The sequence below is a fragment of the Phasianus colchicus genome, chromosome 1 (genome assembly GCF_987193195.1).
Source record: "Phasianus colchicus chromosome 1, bPhaCol1.hap1.1, whole genome shotgun sequence".
Taxonomy (NCBI): Eukaryota; Metazoa; Chordata; class Aves; order Galliformes; family Phasianidae; genus Phasianus; species Phasianus colchicus.
Genome location: NC_143436.1, coordinates 173,097,283 through 173,119,468, shown reverse-complemented (window position 1 = coordinate 173,119,468; position 22,186 = coordinate 173,097,283). Strand labels below are relative to the sequence as shown.

Sequence of the window (22,186 nt, the reverse complement as noted above, 5' to 3'; positions counted from 1 at the left end):
AAACATACAATGCTTTCGATACAGTAGATTTTGGAAGACACAAGTTTCTCTGAAAATTATAGTCTAGATTAACCACAAGCTTTCTGACCACATGTTATCTGAATATTGATCTTTATTCATACTCATAAACATCTGTTTATGCAGCAGTTGCCTTCACTGACTTGTGAAGGGCCTATTCAGCACAGGCAGTAGAGGGATAATCTGTCCATATGAGGCTCTATTATGAATATTAATATTGCTTTGAGAAATTATAGTCATCTAGATAGAAATAGTTTTCAGGGTTAATTGTTTCTTCAAACAAGTGCCTTGGGGTGCTGAGTTATTTAAACTCATTCCCAAGAAAATAACAGTGTTAGAAGTTGAGGGTAATGGAGGTTGTTTATCCCCCTGAACTTTTTCTGGGGAGGAGTTAGTCATATAATTATAATACTGCAGCTACCTAGAAATAGCCCTTATTCTTCTTAAATTGTGCTTTTTTCTATGGTATATCTTTAAAAGATAAAGTTAATGGTAAAACCCACGTTGACATATCAGGATCTATGTGTTAGCTGCACATTTATTCTTATTACCCTTTCACCTCAGGATACTGTGAAAAGGAGATACTGACTACTTGCTAGGCTGGACAGCAAAATAACTACTATTACTTCCAGGCATAGAATAGTACCAAAAAACCCCTTGCTTCTCCTCAACCTTGTAGCATTGATTTCTGAGGAAGTAATGCATGAAACTAATGAGCTTTGCATTAGTTTCTTACTTCTTGATGGCATAAAATTGGGAAAATTTACTGGAGGAGATTTTTTCTTTACATTTAAATGTGCATCTCATGCACTGAAGCTAGTCTACTTTGTTCAAAGGAAGCATCATTCTGACCAGCCTGGAACATTGGTTAATTCCTTTAAAATACTAATAAAGATATTGGCTTTTAAAAATTAATAACATTATTTACCTAGTGAAGGAAAGCACATCTTGCAGTGAAGACTTATATGCTGTTTTGTCATGGGGAAAATCCCATAAATCTATTCCTTCTGAGATCTTCCCAACAAGTAAATGTGCACACGTTCCTGGTCAGGCAAGCTTGTTTGTTTAAGTGAAAGAAAGAGGTAGCCCTGCCTCTTCCTGTAGTGGCTAAGTACTCTACTAAGGAACATACAAAGAAAAATGCACTGACTAGTTTTCCTCCAAAATGCCACTGACAAATAGAGTATAACAAATTCAACGCCGCATTATAAATTATGCCATATGTTGGTTTGTTGCTCTTAAAAAAGATGGTTGTCTAGGAAAGGTTTCAAAACAGAAGAGAAGCAGCATCTTAACGGGAAGCTCTCGGAGAAGTAAGCATATCAAAAGCCCATCAAAACATTTCAGAAAGTTGTGCACGAAATTCTCCATGATGATGATTTAAATGAATATATCAAGCTTAAATTCTTGCAGTTAAAGCTACCAAATCTTTTCTTCCACAGTTCCATTTCAGTCAATATTGTTTATATTTGTCCTGATGTGGTTAGGAATCAGACTGAATTGAATGAAATAAGAAACACAGGAAAGGCCATGGTAGGCAGAGAGAAACAGAGACACAACTAAGATAGCGTGATTCCTAAGATTATGCATTTGATAAGAGTGCAGTCACACAAGCAGACATGACATTGCTCACACAAAAATGCCTTTCAATAACCTCCAACTGCAATTTTACTTTGAACTACCAGAACACAGAGTTAATTTTTCCTTTTGAAGAATTCTAGCGAACTTTCATATGCTTTCTGATGAGAAAAGATTTTGTATGAATTTGCATGATAAATTCTTATCAGTGGTTTGGCATAGAAAATTTACTCTGCATGGGTATTTGAATGTAAATAGTCACTTGAAAAGTTTGGTCAGCACTACTTGCAACAGGTGGATCTATGATACTAGAAAGAGCTCTTTACTTTCACAGGTAACAAAGTAATGCTCCAGAATTGACACTGCCTCGTTCTAATACATGAAAAAGTAATTATCAGAGTTAAAGGAGCCCTACTTAAAAAAAATAAAAAAATAAAAAATTGCACTGGAAAACAACAACAACAACAAACTACTAAATGGACATTTAGAAGAATCAGAACAATTTCTGCTCTGGAAAAAATAGATGCTAAAAATATTATCAATATTAATATTTCATGCCGCTATTTAATCTTTTCCCTCACTGTAATATGTCATAAATCCTATTGGTGTGTAGACTTTGGATTTTTAAACATTTCCTGAGTTCTCTGCTAATTCTACCAAGTATTGGAGTACACAGATAGATAACATAGTAGATAGATACCATACCATTTGCCTGTTACGATAGGTCAATAATCTGTGACAGATTTATGACTTTCAACTATGACTTCCCCCTTGGGAATGCTTGGGAAAACCACAGGGGTCAGAACAATTTTCACTGTATTTTCTTTAGTAATACATTTACCCAGGACCCACGGTAATATCATCCACTCGACGATGGTTGGAGGTGGTCCCTGCATGCTCACGTCTGACCTGTCAATGTGTTGAGATGCAAGCAACAGCAGGAACAGAAAAGTCAAGTAGGATGCGGTATGGCAGATAAACTTGATAAATGGCTTTCTGATGAAAAGCCCTAAGGGGCTTTTGGGAGCTATCAAGTAGCACACAGAGAAGACTGGGAAAAGGAGTCCTATGACAACGCATGTCAACATCTTCACAGCCCAGTGTCGCCTCCTCCATCCAGGGAACTCGTCATACCAGCGGGATGCAAGCAGCTGCTGGCAGTTGGGCTGGGCAACAAACTGAGAAAAGAAGAAAGGGAGATGGTTAGTTCCCTGTTAACACTGCAAAATTATTTCCGTGCTATCTATGATGCAGTAAGTAACATTTGGATAGAAATAGAAAAGAAGGAAAATTCCACAGCATTTTCATGCTCACTTCCCAGCAAGGCAGGGAAGGGTCAGTCTATCGTTCCTTTAGTGCAAAAGGTACAGTACAAATCTCCCAAAATTTCATTTACATAGTAAAGCTTGACTTCCCTATGAGTAAGGTACACAAGGAGCCAAAGGACTGTAAAACACAGATATCTCAAAACCTGATGTCAAATTCACAAACACATTCACAAAGAATATTTCTGTTATTTCAACAGCAACAATTCATTTGCAGAGAATTCCCAGACCACCAGGTGGAAGTCACTAAGTAAACAGAAAAGCACAATATTTTTTACTAAAGAAAAAGATATATAGACAGTAGAACTGAATTCCAAAGGGAAAATGAATTATTTCCAGTATGTTCCCTGCTAATTGTCTAAAAAGTAGCTTTACATACCTTTATACTAAACAAAACTCTTACAGATGTATTACATAATGTTCACACAACATGAACCAAGCAGTAGCACTCCATAGCACTTCACTAATCCTTGTCAGGCTGTATTCCTATCTTGTATGATCTTTTATGATCTGTCCATTGTCTGTGATATGATTTCAGTTTTAAAATAGGATTCCTAAAATTGTGTTTCAACAAAAATAAATATATCATTAAATATTTCATATTTTTCAGCTATCTTTTCAAGGAAGCTTTAAGTATATACAAGGCTCTTATGGCATATTTTGACATGACCACTAGTTAATGCTTTTTTTTATAAAGGGGGCGTACAGAAGCAGCATGCTAGATTTCACATAAAAGATATAGAACTGAAGTAACATATGCATCAAAGACAGCCTGAGCTGATGTACTCTTTTTAATAAAAGCGCAAGAATATTTTTCCTTCTCATGTTTTCAACACAAATACATACATTGTTTTAAATCAGAAGCTTAAGGCAATAAAGATGTGAAGGCAATTATTTATCCTAAAATTATTACTTTAAAATAGTTAATTTACAGTAAATGATATTTGAGATCTAATTAAATGCATATAGTTCTGGATTTTGCATGATTTCGATAATACCAATAAACTAGAGAAGACAAGTTCTTTTGGAGATGAATAATAGGTAAGTTCTCAGACAGTTTCTGAAATCACTGGGACTCCTACCAGGAGAAAATGCTATTTAGTCTGGACTGAAATGAGAGTCAGCATGCATCTTTCTGTATATGTCTGGATATTGTCAGAAATGTTAACCTGAGCCAAGTTCAGACCTGGTGCACGTTAATGAAATGCCAGCGATCTTAACAGAGACATATTTTCCTTCCAGACACCAGCACTGATGCTGCCCCTGACTGTTGTGAAAGAAAAGATAATCTACTCATACCATAGGCTTGACAATAGCCTTTAAGAAGAATAACAAAGTTTTCTCTTTTGTTAGGAAAAAAATGCATTCACAAGGTTTCTGGGTGCTTATCTCAAGATACAAAGGTCTAGAACAATACTGTATCAGAACAGGCAGCATCTGAGTTGTGTGTTGCCAACTTTTTAAAGGGGGTCTCCCTCCAAAAAACAAAACAAAACAACTACAAAAAAACACACTTACTTGTGTATACATAGATTAGCTCTTTGCTTGACTGGTGGAGAAAACATGATTCTTGGACTAGTTCCTGAGTAAAATATTTTGCTCTTGTTTTTACCCAAGAACGTAGCAGATCCATGTTTGCATCCCCTTCTTCATAATATCCTCTTATTACATAGCATTTCACCTAAAGCACGAGTCTTTCTGAATTTTGCCACTGTCCCCTTCCTTTGGGCTACTCTAGTTTTTTGGGAACTGAGGTGATGAATGCAGTGGTTAGCTCAAAGGCTAGTAGTAAAAGTAGGAGGAATAGTCCTTGCAAAACATGGCAAAAATGAATTAATTTCCCTTGGTTTAATATGGAGGAAAAGAGGGAAGATGAGAGCTTTTTTTTTTTTTCCCATGTCCAAACATGTACTGTCCTCAGACTGAGTAGACCCAAAAAGGTGCAGAAGTATCTCATGCCATGAGGAGATGCTTGTCATTGAGAAGATGCTCCATACTGGGTTGGCCGTAGCTGCTTAGTTCTAATATTTAGCCAGATTAAAATGCAAAACATTCAACATTAATACAGCAAGGAGGTGTAATGAGTAATTGCAGAATTTCTGAATAGACTTGAAAAATTGTTGCCTCTTAACACTCAGATTCCATCGTATTGTGACTGCATTGCTGAAGTATGACATATAAAGGAAAAGGATGGTTTCCAGGCACAAAAAATTTTTCAGAACTGGAGGAAATTTTCAAATTCTGGACAACGGACTGTCAATTTTTTATATTCAATTTTTTCAATAAATTAGGTTTCATACTTTTCTTAAAATTATGACCTTTACAGATGTGACATAACACTTTTGGCACTGTTTGGATCCTTTCGCTATAGTGGAAAACTAACTTACACTACACATTATATGTGACCAGAGTTCGAGTTATCACCTTTAGCTATAGAGGAAGAACGCTGGCAATGTTCTCTACATGACTTACTAGATTAAAAAAAACAAACAAACAAACAAAAAAAAAAAACATAGGAAGAGATTAATTGGGTGGTATGGATCAAGCATGTAAAATACCACGTCAACACTTTATAAGCCGCACATGTAGTGAGGCAGTTTTAGTAGTGCAGGCAAAGGATTATAATAGAACCCACAATACAATGTCTACAGATGATATATTGCATTTCTGGGAGGTCCAGATATAGAGTTTCACGCTGTCACTTTTATCAAATAACACTGTTGGCGAGGGTAGTGAACAATGTCCTGAAGCAACAGAGTAATGTATCTTCATTGCAGCCTTTTCTTTATGGTTCCAAGCTCCACTGACCGTATAAACACTCTACAAACTATTCAAGTGTCTTCTTCAGACATCTGGAAAATTAACCCAAATCTCTTGCTGACTTTTCTTTTAGAGTTATTCTTTTGCACTTCATTTATCAAGGAATTGCATAACATTATTAAAAATGTCCAAATTAGTTTCCACAAATTTGACTGCTTGCTCCATTTTTTGTGCTGAAAACAGTGTCACCATATGTCGCAAAAGATGTTCAGTACTAATAACTATACTACATTAGCTGAATAAAGAGGGAAGTTCAAATGGGGAACTGTGTTGATGCCAGGAAAACGCACACAGTGATGAACATAAAGGCTTTTTCCTCAGCTGCCCACAGAGTGGGAGCTTGTAACTGCACACTGCACCTCCCTTCTTCTCCTTGTGGTTCTGTTTTCTTCAGAGGAAATTGGGGAAAAATGGTGTGCTCTCATAACTTGTTCTCATGTGTTTGAGGAACTTGGGGCTGGAAGTCTTCCTGTGCTGGGAATTAATTCTTCATGGGCCCCACAGTGTAAATGCTGCATGTATAGGCTGTCTCAAAGGCATTACTCTTATGTTATGTATGGTTATACAGGCCAGCTAAGTTTATCTATAAATACATTTCTTATTACCTTTATTTTGTGATTTATTCACTAAAAAAAAAAACTCTTACGTTGGGGGAGGGGGGGGGAGGGAAGAAAAGCGTCTCCTGTTTGAAATAGATTTATACTCTAGCTACTCTAAACCCTTAAACCCTTCCATCATAAAGGACTGGTAGATGTGGATGGAAAAAAAACTCATGCTCCAATCAATGAAATGTATCCTCTGTAAATGAACTGGATCACATCTGGGAGATTACATGGCAAAGCTAAGAACAAAAATAAGTCTTCTGGTGAACTGGGATTTAAAATATATATATATATATATATCTATTTTAGACAAACATTTACCACTAGAAAAAATAGGAATATTCTGTGAAAGTAATTTGCTAGTTCTACACTGCTTATGCCAAAATATTTTCACTTTAATATACTTTTTCTTCTTTAATTGAATATACTACGTTCTGAGGTATTCAAAACATCTTTTGTATTGTCAGTGTTATGTTGGATGTTATTTGACTTTGACATTGTCTCCATGTAATTAGCAATCAGCGTGTTTATATTTTCACATAACAATGCCTTCCTCTTGCTTCTAGCAGTTTATAATTATGTGAGGGATTTTGCTGTACTGATTATTCCTAGTTGCACATCTTCAGCTCCTTCATAGATTCTGCTTGTCACAAATGGTGTCGGTGTTCATTCTTTCAATTGTGATGCAAGGAATTGTCTCTTCCCTGAGAGTGGTGAAAATCAGAAATTATTCATAGAGCAAGCAGAAAAACAATCTACTATAAATAACAGCAGAGCCAGATTCTGGTTATAGCAGATAAATATATTGCATATAATTTCATTTTACAAGCTTATTAAATCTGATCTGTAATTTCCCTGTAATACATGTCCTATTGTCAATTGAAGTAATATTTTTCTAAAAGTACATGTTTTTATACAGTATGTATTAGTCATTGTAAGTCTGTTCTGTCTGTAGCACACCAGCACCTTTAAATATTTATTTCACTGTATTAGAAAGTACACAAATGTACAAAAATAAACAAAAAAATCCAAACAATTGTAAGATAGTGCACATTTTTACATTTACAAAACAATCTACAAAATCTGAGATCTTAATCAAATTATTGTTCTGAAATCAGAAGGTGTTTTGTAAACATAACGTAAAAAAAAATAATGTGATTAATCACCTATAAATGAAAAGCTATATATAAAAAAACAATCCTTTCTTTCCTTCTTTCTTTCCTTCTTTCTTTCCTTCTTTCTTTCCTTCTTTCTTTCTTTCTTTCTTTCTTTCTTTCTTTCTTTCTTTCTTTCTTTCTTTCTTTCTTTCTTTCTTTCTTTCTTTCTTTTGCTTTAGGTACAAATGAGGTACGCTGTAACACAGAAAAGTATCCCTGATATCATTTCCTAATGGAAGAATACTAAAGAAAATCTGTTAGGAGGAATTAAGCAGAAATACATAATTAACACAAAGTTTCTTAGTAATACCTTTTATTAAGCCAAGGTCCAGGTTTTCTACTGTACTGTTCCATACAACCATGACAGCTAAGTTTCAGGAAAATGTTCACACTGAGGTCTGCTATTTTGTCCCACTCATATCACAATGATTGTACAATGATTATAAGCACAAGCCCTTTTTTTGTTTCTCTAGAACACTTTTTTTTTTTTTTTACTTATATATATATTCCCAAATACATTATGAAAACCCAAGCTCTTCTAGTTATTTACCTTCAAATTTAGATGTCAAAATTTTCTCTCTATTGATACTGAAAAGTATATTTGCTTGGCACTAATGACAGATTCAAGTCCAAATTTCATTAAGTAGCTTCTTCAATTTGGTAGATTTATTTTATCCCTCTGGAGACACCACTGTGTATTCTCCTATGCATCTGCCCCCCCCCCCCCCCCCTCCAGTTATATCTGTGGACTTAGGCACTTACTCTGTGAGGACAGGTTCAGTAAGACAAATAACATTTAATTACAATTTAAATGCTTTAACTTGGTTGACTGATTTAGTGCTAATTCTCATTTCTAAAAGCTGGGAACTGTTCTTTGGACTCCTTCGGGTACATATCTACTGTCTGTTTTCTGCCTCGGGCCAGGAACCCTGAGTCCTGTGCCAATTACTGTGAATACTCTCAAGTCCATGTTGTTCAAGTCTAGAGCTGATTAGAGAAGGCTGTCATAATTCCTGCAGGAAAGAAACCACTGGATCAGATTTTCTTCAACTCTGTCTACAGGTTTGTGATGAAGGAAACTAAACAGTTCTCTCAGGAGCACCAGAGCCCACCAGCTTGGATAACATCAGGGAAATCAACACCAGGTTATGTTCCTTCAGCAAAACAAATTCACAGCATAGATGCCTCCAGAGTTAACACAAAATTCACAGGGAACAAAATAAAATGGCAGTGTTTTTTGTACTTATGGAAACACATATAGAATTGTAGGAGCTGGAAGAAAACTCCAGAGATCATCCAGTCTAACTCCCTGTTACAGCAGGTTCCCCATAGCAGTTTGCACAGAAGGGTGCCTAGATGGGTCTTGAGTATCTCCAGAGAGGGAGACTCCACAACCTGTGTGGGCAGCCTGCACCAATACTTCATCACTCTCACAGTGAAGTTCTTCCTTGTGTTACTGTGCAACTTTCTGTGTTGGAGTTTTTGCCCATTGCCCTCTGTTGTATTGCGGCACACCACTGAAAAGAGTCTGCTCCCATTGACTTGACTCCCACACCTTAGATATTTATAAACAGTGATGAGATCCCCTCTCAGCCTTCTTTTCTCCAAGCTGAATAGCTGCAGGTCTCTCAGCCTTTCCTCATGCAGGAGATGCTCCAGACCCATAACCATCTTTCTGGCCCTTCATTGGACTTCTTCTAGGAGACCCCTGCCTTTCTTGAACTGAGGAGCCCAGCACTGAACACAGTACTTTGGATGTGGCCTCACCAGGGCAGAATAGAGGGTGAGGATCACCTCCCTTGACCTGCCAGCCATGGCATCAACGCATCCCAGGATTCCACTGGCCTTCTTGGCCATGATGGTACAGTGCTGGCTCATGGCCACTCTGGTTGCCTACCAGGACTCCCAGGTCCTTCACTGCAGAGTTTAATTCCAGCAAGTCAGCCCCTAGTCCATACTGGTGCACGTAGTTATTCCTCCCCAGGTACAGGACTCTACAATTGTTTTTGTTGAACCTCATCATTTTCATCTCCACCCAACTTATCCTATTGTTTGACTTAGAGTATGAGGAAGAAGAAAAAAGAATAAAGGGAAAACAAAAGTGAAGACTGAAATACTTCACTAAAATAATTAATGTAACGTAACTGTACAAACAATGACATTGCATTTTTTAATTTTAACATTTTAAATTTCCTTTTCACCACAGTGACACAAGCAGATGCTCTCCATTTGACTCACTGATATTTCTCAGAAAAATGATTCAGCACTCAGAACATTATTAAATACCTAATAAGTCAAGACTTATCTATAATTGCAATGATTCTGATTAATTGCTCAGAAAAGTTAACAGCCATTGAAAATAAAATGCAGTTCTTAGGAACCAGCTGCGCATGAATAGCTCTTTTAGACTTCCCAGTAGTAAAGATAAGTGAATTAGATGTTTGGTTTGGAGATGAGCATGTGAATAGATCAAAACTTCAGAACTGAAATGTTGGCTAAATACTTCTGGTTTCCATTTTGGGCAAGTAAGGCTTACAACACATAAAACATTTTTTGTAGTGAGAAACAGTTTTAGAACTCCAGTATGTACCTACAGATATAATACAATATGAATTAGCTGTCATTGTATTGGATTGCTATTTTCACACAGCTAAGCGGAGCATAACAATCTGAAAAACAAGGCTGATATTTATATGCAACTTCTGAGACAGAATGGCCTCATGCAACAGTACGAGGTGGAACTGGAGGTCTAGGGAGTAGCAGAATGGATGTGGGAATGATGGTAAGTAAGAAGCTGAATATGACTGAGCCTGTGTCAATAGCATGCCAAGAAAGGTGACAATTCCCAGTCTTTTTGGCACTTGTGAGACTACATCTGGAGTGAGGTGTCCTGTTTTGGGTCACTCACTACTACAGAGGGCAAACTGAAATGAGCCCAGAAAAGCGTATCCAAGAGGTTGTGGGGCTGGTTCAAGGGATGTACAGGGAGAGAAGAAAGGAATTGACTGCTCAGCTTAAAAATGAGAGGAATCCTGGGTTTCATTTGCTGCCTGACACAAATAAAATGGACAAAAGCTTCTATGGACAAAAGCAGGCTTTTCTCAGAAGTACAGAACGAAAGATGAATGTGGTTCAATAAGAGAATTGCAATGCAATAAGAGAAATTCTAGTTGTAAAAAAATGTTATTCCATGTCAGAGCAATTAAGCATTGGATGTGAAAGGACATTGCAGAATCTCCATCCTTGGAAGCTGGCTTCTTAAGCCACCTGATTTAACTTTGATGTTAATCTGGCTTTGAGCAGGAAGTCAGGCCAGATGATCTTGAGAGGTATTTCTGAAGGAAGAATTTTGATGATCCTATGTATAATGAAAAAATTTTTTTAGTAAGAGCCATAGTAGTTGTGTTTACAGGTTGAATTAAATTATATAGGTTTAAATTGCTTTCCTAGAAATTGAAAGTATTGTTAAGATCCTTTTCATGGATGCTTATTCCCTTTGAGAAGACACAGAGCCTGTTTGCCTGATATCTTTGAACTGTATTATTTCCAAATACAAAAGACCATTTCAACTGTTCCAAACATTTGTGCTGTAATTATCCGTGAAACATGTTTAGGTAAAAAAAGCATAATTGTCAAAATATTTGCATATTTTTTTGTCCCTTCAACCCTATTACTCTCAAAGTGGTTTTTGGATACCTCTGACAATAAGTTTTTTTGCACCAATGGTGTTTACAAAATGTCAGCACATATTTCTGATATCAAAACTGTTTTTCTATCCCGTGTTACGAAGACCTCTAACCATTAAGTGGTCAGCCAGACAGGGCTAGTATTTCAGTTAGCTACAATCCCAGTGCAATTGAGTATTCTCAGACCCTGCTTATTGTAACATTTTGCCTACTTTTTCTAGCTTCCATGTTGCCAGAAGGAAATGCTGCAAATTAATAAACCAACCTTTCAAAATTCATGAGAATAAAGGAAAGATACCAAAGAGACTAGAAAAGTCACTTTCCTCTTCAGGTCAACATTTGCTCATCTGGGAATTTCTACAGGCCTCACTGGAGACTGACACTCTCCTACTTTGTGCAGTTTGTTGCAGAAGCCAAACAAATAACAGAGACATTCTTAGCTTCATTTTCTCTTTTCAGACATCCTTTCAGATTTGAGCAGGTTATTCAGGAGAAAACTTGTCTTTTTCCACCTTCTTTTCTCCATTTGCAGGCTCTGCCTGTTCATGTGAAGAGAAGCAAGTTTTGGAAAGCTTAATGCTTGTTTGAAGACTTGACTGAATACAGAATTAGGGAGATGACAGAAAAATAAATAAACAGAATGATGACAGACATTTAAACTGAATAAAGCAATAAACTCCATATTTTCTCTTGAAAGTTTTCTATTAATATGTTGTAGGGAGGTCTAGTTTTTCAGTTTTATTAATAGTAAAGAACTGAATGTATTCAGTCACTCAGTCTACTTTTCTTTCTCTTCCAATGCTTCAATGTTTTTCATCTTTAAGTTCTCTTGTCTAATTTGGACATGCATTCACTTGAAAAATCAGATTAATCACCTAGTTTCTGCACAAAGACTGAGTTGAAACTGAACTGAACTTGGTCAGTGACTGTCAGTGTGTTCTGAGATCATTTGCTGGAGAAATACGTATTTTGTAATCAATCCACAGCAGATATATCAATTGTATATCAAGTGTAGCCTTCACCAACTTTTCTGCTGACCTTTAGATACGTTTTTCATTGGTTCATTAGCTGTTCATTTACTTCTCTTCCCAGTTTTGCCATATGTGTGTTCTCAAATGGCAAGCTGACAACAATCATGTGCATCTTCTGTGCTTAAAACACACAATATGAATCTCAGAAGGTTTTCAGAGAGTATAATTGCACTCTCAAAAACCATGCTGTTGAAAAGCTCCTTTAAACTTAAAAGCAGGTTGTGGTTCAAGAAAATGTCCTTCCCCTGTGAAGACATCTAAAAAATAATGTTCTTCCTCATAATGAGAAGATTTCTATGACAGCTATTTATTAAATTCTCTGTACTGGGAATTTGCCAGCCTGGAGAAACGATGTCAGTCCTTTTTCCTTATGAAGTTTTTCAATTTATGGATAAACATTATAGTCTGGTACTTCAAGGAAGCACTGGAGATACTTTCATTGCATCCATATGAAAAAATATCATTACTCTGCTGGTTTCTTCCATGGTAAAGGACCAGAACAATTGAAGGAACCAACAAAAAGCCTTCCTTCCTTGAGTTTTTATATATGAATCACTTCTAGGGTACATTCAGGGTACAACTGAGTGAGCTTGAGGGACAGTAACTGAGTTTGAGCCCCAGGTCTCAGTCATCCACAACTCTATTTGCTCTTGCCTCAGTCCAGCTCTGTTCTCTCCATATGGCTCTATGCAGGGAAAATCTACAACTGTCTGTAGCCAGTCTGCAGATGGTTCCCTTAGTGTCACTTGCTTTCAGGGCTGGGCTATGGTCTGCTCTCCATTAGCAGTACAGAGAAATTCTCAAGCAGATGTTACTTATATCTATATTTTACAGAATTGTGTAGCATGTTTCTGTGCTAGATTGGCATTTCTAATACTCATTGCAAGCTCCTAGAAACTGGATAATTTGGAAGATGCTTTTGTTTGGCCAACTTGCACAGATATTCATATGGGGATGGAATAGAACACACTGACTTATAGTGTCAGTTAGAAGTGTGTATATTTTTTTAATAAAATGTGGGACAAATATCCCATTTGCCAAAATCTAGAAGTGGAAGAGGCATATTGTGTATGTGAAACAATATAAGGAAACAGTCTGTTTCAGTCTCTGTTGGTCAAAGGCATATTCTTACTTGAGAAATCATGATTTGTTCATTGTCAGATAAATACACTCTGAAGACTATTGTCACTGCGTGACATGTATGCCCCAGCTTCTGATTCATCAAGTCAGAAAGGGTATGTTTCTAAAAAACAGCTGCTCTTTAATCCTTATGAAGGAGTATTTTCCACTGCTTATTTTTCACTGCCCAATTGTGTTAAGCAAATGCATACCAATCGTACACATGAAGTCATGATTCCCTAAACTGAAATTTATTCAAGAATCAGACCTATGTTATAATTAAGAACACAGAAACTTGTGGTATAGAAAAAGATAACTGAATAAGGAGGAAACAAACAAAAAACAAATCCACAAAAACATTGAAGATTCTATGTAAAGTATAATTTAAATATAGATAGCACATCCTCTACACATACCCTGTATTTATGCATAACACACAGAATCATAGAACCATAGGACTGGAAAAGACATGTAAGATCATCTAGTCCAACTGTCACCAATACTGTTCACTATACTATGCTCCTAAGTACTACATCTACCATTTCCTTAAACAACTCCAGGGACAGTGACTCCACCTAGGCAGCCTGTTCCAAGACTTCATCACTCTTTCTGAGATGAAATTCTTCTTAATATCCAATCTGAATCCTGGTGCAACTTGAGGCCATTCCCTCATGTCCTATCACTGATGTGTGGGAGAAGAGGCTGACTCCCAGCTTATGACAACCTCCTTCCAGGTAGCTGTAGAGAGTGATGAGATCTCCCCTGAACTTCCTTTTCTCCAGACTGAACAATTCCAGTTCCTTCAGCCACTCCTCATAAGACTTATTCTCCACAATCTTTACAGCTTTGTTGCCTTTCTCTGGACATGTTCCAGGGCCTTGATGTCTCAATGTCTTTCTTGTAGTAAGGGGCCCAAAATTGAACTCAGTACTCAAGATGCAGCCCCTTCATGCTGAGTATAGGGAGGTGATCACTTTCCTGCTCCAACTGGATGCACAATTTCTGATACAAGCCAGAATGCCGATGACCATCTTGGCAAACGGGCCACACTGTTGTCTCATGTTCAGCTGGCTGTCAGTTAACATTCCCAGATCTTTTTCCTCCACAAAACTTTCCAGCCTATCTGTCCCAAGTATGTAGCGCTGCCTGGGATTGTTGTGGTCTAAGTGCAGGACCTGGCACTTGGACCTGTTGAATTTCATTCCACTGGCATCAGCCCAGCTATGCAGCCTGTCCAGATCACTCTGAAGGGCCTTACTACACTCAGGCAGATTGATACTTCACCCCAGCTTGGTGTCATCTGCAAGCTTACTGAGGATGCACTCAATCCCCTTGTCCAGATCATCAATGAAGATATTAGTCATGGTTAGCTGCACTACCAACTCCTGGGGAACATCACCAGAGACCAGTCACCAGCTGGTCCAGGCGGAATTTAGAAAATCAACTAACTGGAGGACTTCTGTCTAGAACCATAGATTGACTAGATTATGTCTTTTGAGCTGTTATCACCTCTTTGTATCTATTCTATCTCTTCTCTCTCTCTCCATCTTCTGATCTTCTCCCCAATATCGACCCTGTAGCTGTAAAGGCTTAAAGGTAATTGCATCACATACACTAATCACAGAAACAAAACTTCTTTACCATCCTATATTCTCAAATTCACTCCCTAAATACAACCTTGCTGAGGTGATGGTAATGATGAGCCTCCCCACTGCTCCTGTCAGCTCCAACCCTGGCAAATGTAGTCATTCTATTTTCAGCTTCCATCAATACAGCAAAACTTCTTCAACAGCCAAACACTTCAGTGAAAGGCAGAGAGGATGTCAGCCAAAACTATCCATACTATTAAACTATAACGCCAACTAAATTACATCTTAAATGTGCGGGGGAACAGCAACAGCACTTAAATTTTAACTGCAAGTTCCTTTAGTGCTTCATTTTAGAGCTTCAAAGTTAGCATAACAACAGGTGGGGTTGGTTTTTTTTGTTTGTTTTGTTTTGGGGTGGGGTGGGGTTTTTGTATTTTTTGTGGGATATTTTTAAAAACTTCAGTAAGGGATCTGGCACAAAATACCTTAAATTCTTTGACTTTGACAGCTTACAAACACAAAAACTTACCTGCTGTTTTGATAAGAAGACTGGATGGCAGATGCATCTCAGTGTTTAAGGAAATATTTTTCTTTTTCTGCAGTACTGACCCTACTACAAACCTAAGCTCATCCATGGAACTTCAAGGAGAATAGAAGTCAAGGGACCCACAGCTGAGAGAGCAATTGCATTGGCAGAATACGTGTATCGGCAGTGTTACAACTATGGCCAATTTGCATTAATAGTAATGTGAAAGAGGGAAAGCAGAAAACAAGGGAAATTTGTTGCCTTAATTTTCTCTTTGAAAATTACAAGATAATGATTTTCTCCTAAGTATTTTGAGGTGATATGATGATCATTTTTAAGCAGTTGAGGAAGAGTATATACAACTGATTCTTTTCCTTAATATATTTTGTTACTACTTTTATTCCTAATATGAAATACTTGTGTTTCATCCACAGGGAAAAAACATCTGTAAACTGAACACTTTCATATTCTACCTTCTGATGTGATAAATACTTTTCTACCAATTCATCCATCTACTTATCTCCTTGGTGTATCATTTGAGAATTCATATTGCTTGGTTATTTCAAATGCACTGAATTATATGTAAAGTTAAATATCCTTAGAGTACTGCTACAATATTAATAACAGAAAAATTATGTATGTACCATTAAAAGTTAATAAGAATTAAAAAGATAAAAAATGCTCCCCTCTTTATGCCTTCAGCTGATATGTCAGGGCATGTATTGGTAAATGTATGAGAAAGACTCACATGGCCAGAATTCTTAATACCAAAGCATGAGAGAGAGTATCTGTCATTCTCTGTACTTTGGATGACAGGTTCATAGACACTTCCAAGCACACTGGCCTCTATGCATATGACACCTCAGTTCCTGTCATTGGATCATAGGATAATTCAGGTTGGAAGGGAACTCAGAAGGACTTTTGTCCAGCATTTTGTTCATTTTGTTCACACCTCCAGCTTCTTTTCTGCAAAGCTGTCAGGCAGGCAGACCCCAGCCTGTGTCGCCGCAGGGGCTTCTTCCTTCCCCAATTCAGGACTTGATTTGTCCTGATGGAATTTTCTTGGCCTCCTGTCAGCCCTGTCCTAGAGAGTATCAGCTGGTCACTCTAATTTGGTGTCACCTGAAAACTTTTCAAGAGTGAGTTCCATCTTCTTCAGATCACTGATCACAGAATCACAGAAGGCCTCGGTTGGAAGGGACCTCAATAATCATGAAGCTCCAACCCTTCCACCACAGGCAGGATCACCAACATCCACATTTAATACTAGACTAGGCTGCCCAGGGCCCCATCCAACCTAGCCTTGAACACTTCCAGGAATGGGCACTGATACACCTGCTAAGCAGGCTACAGGCCAGTACAGAACCCTGCAGCAATGCAGCTTTTACTTGTCTTTTTTACTTGTCTATGACACAACAACCACAAATCTCTGATCTTGATTACTCAATCCATTTTTTTTACCTATCTTGCTAGTCAGTCCACACAGCAAAATCCCGATGTCTGACTTGGATATAATAATACAGTACAAAGTGATGTTGTTCAAGTCTTACTAAAATTGAAGTAAAGGACCTATCTTCAGCCACAAATATAATTAGCATCCAACAAAATACGTATATTCTGATTGTAAAATTTCACTTGAATGTTTGAACTCAGAAGCAAGCCAACTTCAAATCAACATAATTTTAAGTACTGACAAAGTTTTATTTTACCATTATTTGCACACAATAAGTTGCAATGATGAGACTTGAAAAGATCTTTCACAGAAAATAAAATGTCCTCTTACTCCTAGCAAATTTTGCCAGGGTTTAGTACAGAGCAAAGAGCACTTTTCAGAATCAGGTTAGGAAGACTTAATTTTCTTTAATGGATAAGACAGTAACCTCTCTTCAGTCAAGTGTGATTATGCTATTTAACCTTTCATGTGATTTGACTAACATATTTATATTGAGAATAGGACCACATGTAGTGCATATATAAATTTTTTTCTTTTTATTTCAAGAGTTTTACTTTGGTTTTGAACAAACTCACTACAGGTTTCCAGCTTTGAAAATAATGATGAAGAAATGGTTCCACATAAAGTAGTCTTGCAGGCTGTCATAGCTCCAAAAGTAGTTATCTCCTGCAAAAATTTTCATCTAACCTTGAAATAATTAATATTGTTTAGGAAGAGTCAATTCAAGACTGTTTGACCCATTCTGTAGCCCAAAGACAAGCTGTGCAAACAGCATGAGTGAGACTTTTCCCTCAAGAGAGGCAAACATTTTCCATGTCCAAGCTTTTCCCCCACAAAGAATTCTAAACTGAGATCTAAACAGGTGAATGCATATAAACAACATGAGTCTCTGTGAGAAACTCAATTTCTCTCTGAAATTTTCTGCTTAATATAGAACTCATGGTGTATCAGAAGGGAAGCCACATCTTTGGCTGCCAAACATATTCCAGTAGACAGGCCCTCAAGGTTCATCCATCTCAGCTTAAGGGTCTCAGAAGAGAATATCAAGACTTTCACAAAATTAGCTTAAGGCTCCTGTTCTTTACCTTCCGAAATTGTATCTACATGCTATGTTGTTCTGAAAGAATTTTACCTTCTCTTTGCCTTGTATAACACATCCAGTTATCCCATGTCACCTCTGCAATCAGTGGAAGGACTGCAGGTGGTGCCAAGAATGATTTTGTTTGTAAAAATTCTGAGTTGCTGTCTGGAGATGTCTATCTCTTCCTATCAAATATGAAGGGATATTAGGCTGAGTCTGACAGGTGCCTTAGTTAAATACTCAAAGTTATGTAGAATATCTCAGGACCCCATAGCACCAATGCACTGCTAGAACAGCTATTAAAATAGCACTGCATGCTATTAAAAGGACAAAAAAAAACAAAAAACAAAAAACAAACAAAAAACAAACAAAAAAAAACCCCCACAAAACTCAGAGTCCAAGCCTTGAACTAATTTTATTAATAACATGGCAAACATTTTTTACTTTCCTTAACACTTTCAGCCTGGCTGTCAAATGCTGCATAACTGAATCATGTCTTTTTGTGAACCCTAACAAGGCTGCTAATGAAGCCGTTAAGGCTAGCTGTTTAGAACAATCTCTAATTTAAAAGAATACATTACCTTACTAATTAAATATTATTATCTTTTTTCACAGCAGGCTGTGTAAAACGTTTCCTTTTCTTCTTCATTTACCTAAAAAAATAATAAGCTAGATCCTGTACTTGAGAAACAGAACATAGGTACACTGCACTTTGTAGACTTCCAGCAGTTTCTGCTTACTGAAGATCTGCAAGAGTCATCTCACTCCTACAAATGATAAGGATGCTCACATTTTTTTACACAGAAACACATTCAGAGAAAAAAAAAAAATGCATGATATGATGTAATAAACAACATGCTAGAAGATGTTCAGCTCCTGATTCATTTCTCTTCATTTCATACGCATTTATCTTTGGTTTTCCTCTATTCTTAAAAACGTTCTATAAAAATATTTCCTTATCATTCTTGTTTGCAAATGTTGAAGCTACACTGAGCCTATTCTCTCTCTGACAAAAGAGCTCTCACTTTTTAAAAAATATTTCCCCAAAATGTCTAGTTTCTGCATCTTTCTCCAGAAGTATCTTGTATGACTACAATAACTAAAAGAGAATAGAATTAAAATAGCAGGGCCTGAATTAAAGCAGAAAGGAAAAAAAAAAAAATGAAACACCCTATGTGGAAGTACCACAGAGGTCACAGAATTTAAGCAAGGAATGCAACAAAAAAGATCTGAATGTAAATACTGATGGATTCTTAGTCTTGGGGGATAAAAGGCAAAAAAACATCACAACTTAGCCGTACTAAGATGCAATTCAGTCATATATGCAGAGGATAGGAAAAGCAGCCCGTGTAGAATGGACACAAAGTTGTATGGGGATGGTCAAGACTAGTGATAAGTGACAATGCATAATTGGATATCCAAAGAAAGGATCTTTGGATCCACACAACTGTGTGATTTGATGTTCCCTAAGAAACATTGTCAACATGCTCTTATATGTGAAACTAAGGGGCAAGTAACAGCAGACAGTGATGATATCAGAAGGTGTTTTTCTTCGTATTATATCACTACAGCTTTCCAGATAACATTAGAATGTGCAAAACTGAACTGAACTGAAAAAATAAAATTAATTCCATTTTACATTTAGCTATAGAAAACATGGTTTAAGATAGTTATCTGGACTTCTCTTCACCAACCATTTGGGAGAAAAGGGGAAATAATCTCATTTTAGATTAAATGAATAGAATAAGATTCTGGAAGTGCCTGTTACTTTCCACGAATGATTACCATAGACTAGGGATCCACTTTGAGAATGAAATACCCAAATTTAGGTACATATCGGTAGCAAGCCTTAATGCTATTTAAGTTCCCATCATTAGTGATTATACAGTTAATACAGAAAATGGATCCTAGAAGAAATTCATCTCACACATGGAGCTACAATTCAATTACCTATATAAACACAGATATCTAGTGCTATTCTGAATGTTCTAAAGTTTTCTGGCCTCTACTTATTTCTCGGGAAGGGTATGTATCCGCTACAGCAATTGCAGCACATCTACCATCTCTGATTATAGCTTAATTTTTCTCAGACAGTGCTAGACACATGTTTAGGAAAATAAACTGATCTCCAGTGCTGAATAATTCTCTAGGACTTGTTGAGCTTAATTTAGGTACCGTAGCAGAAGTTTACACACAGAGTCCACCTATAAACAATAATATGTAGACTGTTTAGAGTTCTCATTCCCTTATATCTTGTACCTTTTGACAATCTCAAATGTATCCAAGAGATCTTCACAAGTCTGAGATACATGATACAGGAAAAAAGAGTTGTTGTTAAAATGACAACTATTAATCGGTTGAGTCCCTGACACACTTAATGTGAAGTGTAAAAGATAGGATGTCTGCAATCTCAGTTCTTTGTCCTGGGTTTGCTAAGCATAGGCTAAAAGAAAAAGAAAGAATTCAAAAGCACTTACATATTAGATAAACAGACCAGTTCCTGAGTATGTCTGCAGAGCAACTTGCAGCACATACTTTCTAAATGGTCTACTTCACTTACTGTCAGGACAAATGAACTGTAAAAGGAAAATGGCATTGAAAAGTAACGTGCTTTCACTTCTCTCCTCTTCTTATTTTATTTCAATACACCTTTGCACTTGTTTCAAATTGTGTCAGGCTCTGAAATCTAGCATTATATAAATGCAAGTGAAATTACAAGTAAAGATAAAGTAACATGGAAGTAAAACAAAAAGTGGTTATGCTTTATATTCACTGATGACAGTACTTCCCTCTGCCATGGATGTGTAACCACTTGTATGGTTGGCAAAAATAGCTGAAGTGAATGGGACCCAGGAGTATTTACAGTAATATCAGCCCTGCATTTTTTTTCATTACAGCAATGAAAATGCAGAAATCTCTACAATTGAGTAAGAAAAGAGAGAGAATGTTAGGGGAAAGAAAAAGAACAGAAGATGAAGAAGAAATGGGTAAGAATATTGAAATTCCTGGAGTGTACCTGTAAGTAGGAGAAAGGACATATAATTAGAGTCTCCAGGTATATTTTAGGCATCCAACGAAGATTTTCCTACATTTCTCAGCTGACTCATTCAATCTAAACAATTATCTGAAAGCTATTCTAATATCTGGACTAATCTTGAAATGATTGTGAGAGTTCAAAGTTCAAATAAACATCAACAGACTGCTGGCTATTTTACCTTTCTTGTGATACTTACAGTAATCATCTGAATTTTTCAATTCTTGGGTTAGAGTACATGGGTAGAATGCCCACTGCTGGACCATGTGAAAGATATGGTCTGAGAATGATATGATAAAAAGGGAATGGATTGAAGAGGAATGGCATCCCATTTTTTTCAGAAGGATGCCAAGCACCCCTTTAAGGAGGACTTTTTAATAGTTTTGTGGGAACATTTTGTTTTCAGTACTCAAAATTCCCTAGAATTTCAAATGTCACCAGTCATGCTTGAGATTTACATGACTTTCACAAACATAAGATTTTATTTTTCATACCAGTGTCATATTGAATACCTCTTTGTCATTTTTTCTATTTTAATTCCTGGGGCTGTAAAGTTCAGATTATTCTCTACTGGAAAGTACTGATCTCTTCTCAGACTTGAATGAACTCAGTATTACTGGATTTTTTTTTTTAATCATAAATCTTATCTTTGATAATGGATGCATATATTCATGGAGGCAATGAATGAATATTTTAAGCTTGATTGTTAAGACTTACAGTAAAAATCAGGCCTCAGAAGGGAAGAGAGAAATGCTCTGTGGATACCTGATGGAGCATAAGGAAGGTTGATGAAAAGAACAAGCAGATGTGCCTAACATAAGTTTGCTTTTCTTGTCTTGTTTTATTCAATAAACATTTATCTTAATGGAGGGAGATTTGTGAAGCAGGGGAAAATATCCCTCTGCGACAATGTGCAGAATTTTCATCCATCTGACTGTTCAAATGTGCCTGTTAAGCAGTTACTTAATCTTAGCTCAATTGCTCCTAGCAAAGACACAGAAAGGCTAGATACTGGACAGCTCTGTGTGACAGAATCCTACATGACACATGAGAGATGAAGGGTTGCTTAAGAGCATCCTGGGAGCAAAGAAACAGAAAAAAATGAGAATGGAGTTAAATACTCCTTTTTGAGATAGATGCCCACGTGATTTCTTCTTGCTACTAGAG

General features: G+C 36.9%; 1 protein-coding gene across 4 annotated transcripts in view; it reads right to left on the bottom strand.

The window, feature by feature from the left end:
• The window catches only part of TRPC4 (transient receptor potential cation channel subfamily C member 4), a 143,955-nt gene that overhangs the window by 36,985 nt on the left and 84,784 nt on the right, over window positions 1-22,186 (bottom strand). For all 4 annotated transcript variants that reach the window (XM_031615761.2, XM_090132757.1, XM_090132764.1 and 1 more), the window contains one exon: window positions 2,438-2,774. In XM_031615761.2, the coding sequence (XP_031471621.2) occupies window positions 2,438-2,774 (337 nt within the window). The remainder of the gene's footprint in view (window positions 1-2,437; window positions 2,775-22,186) is intronic.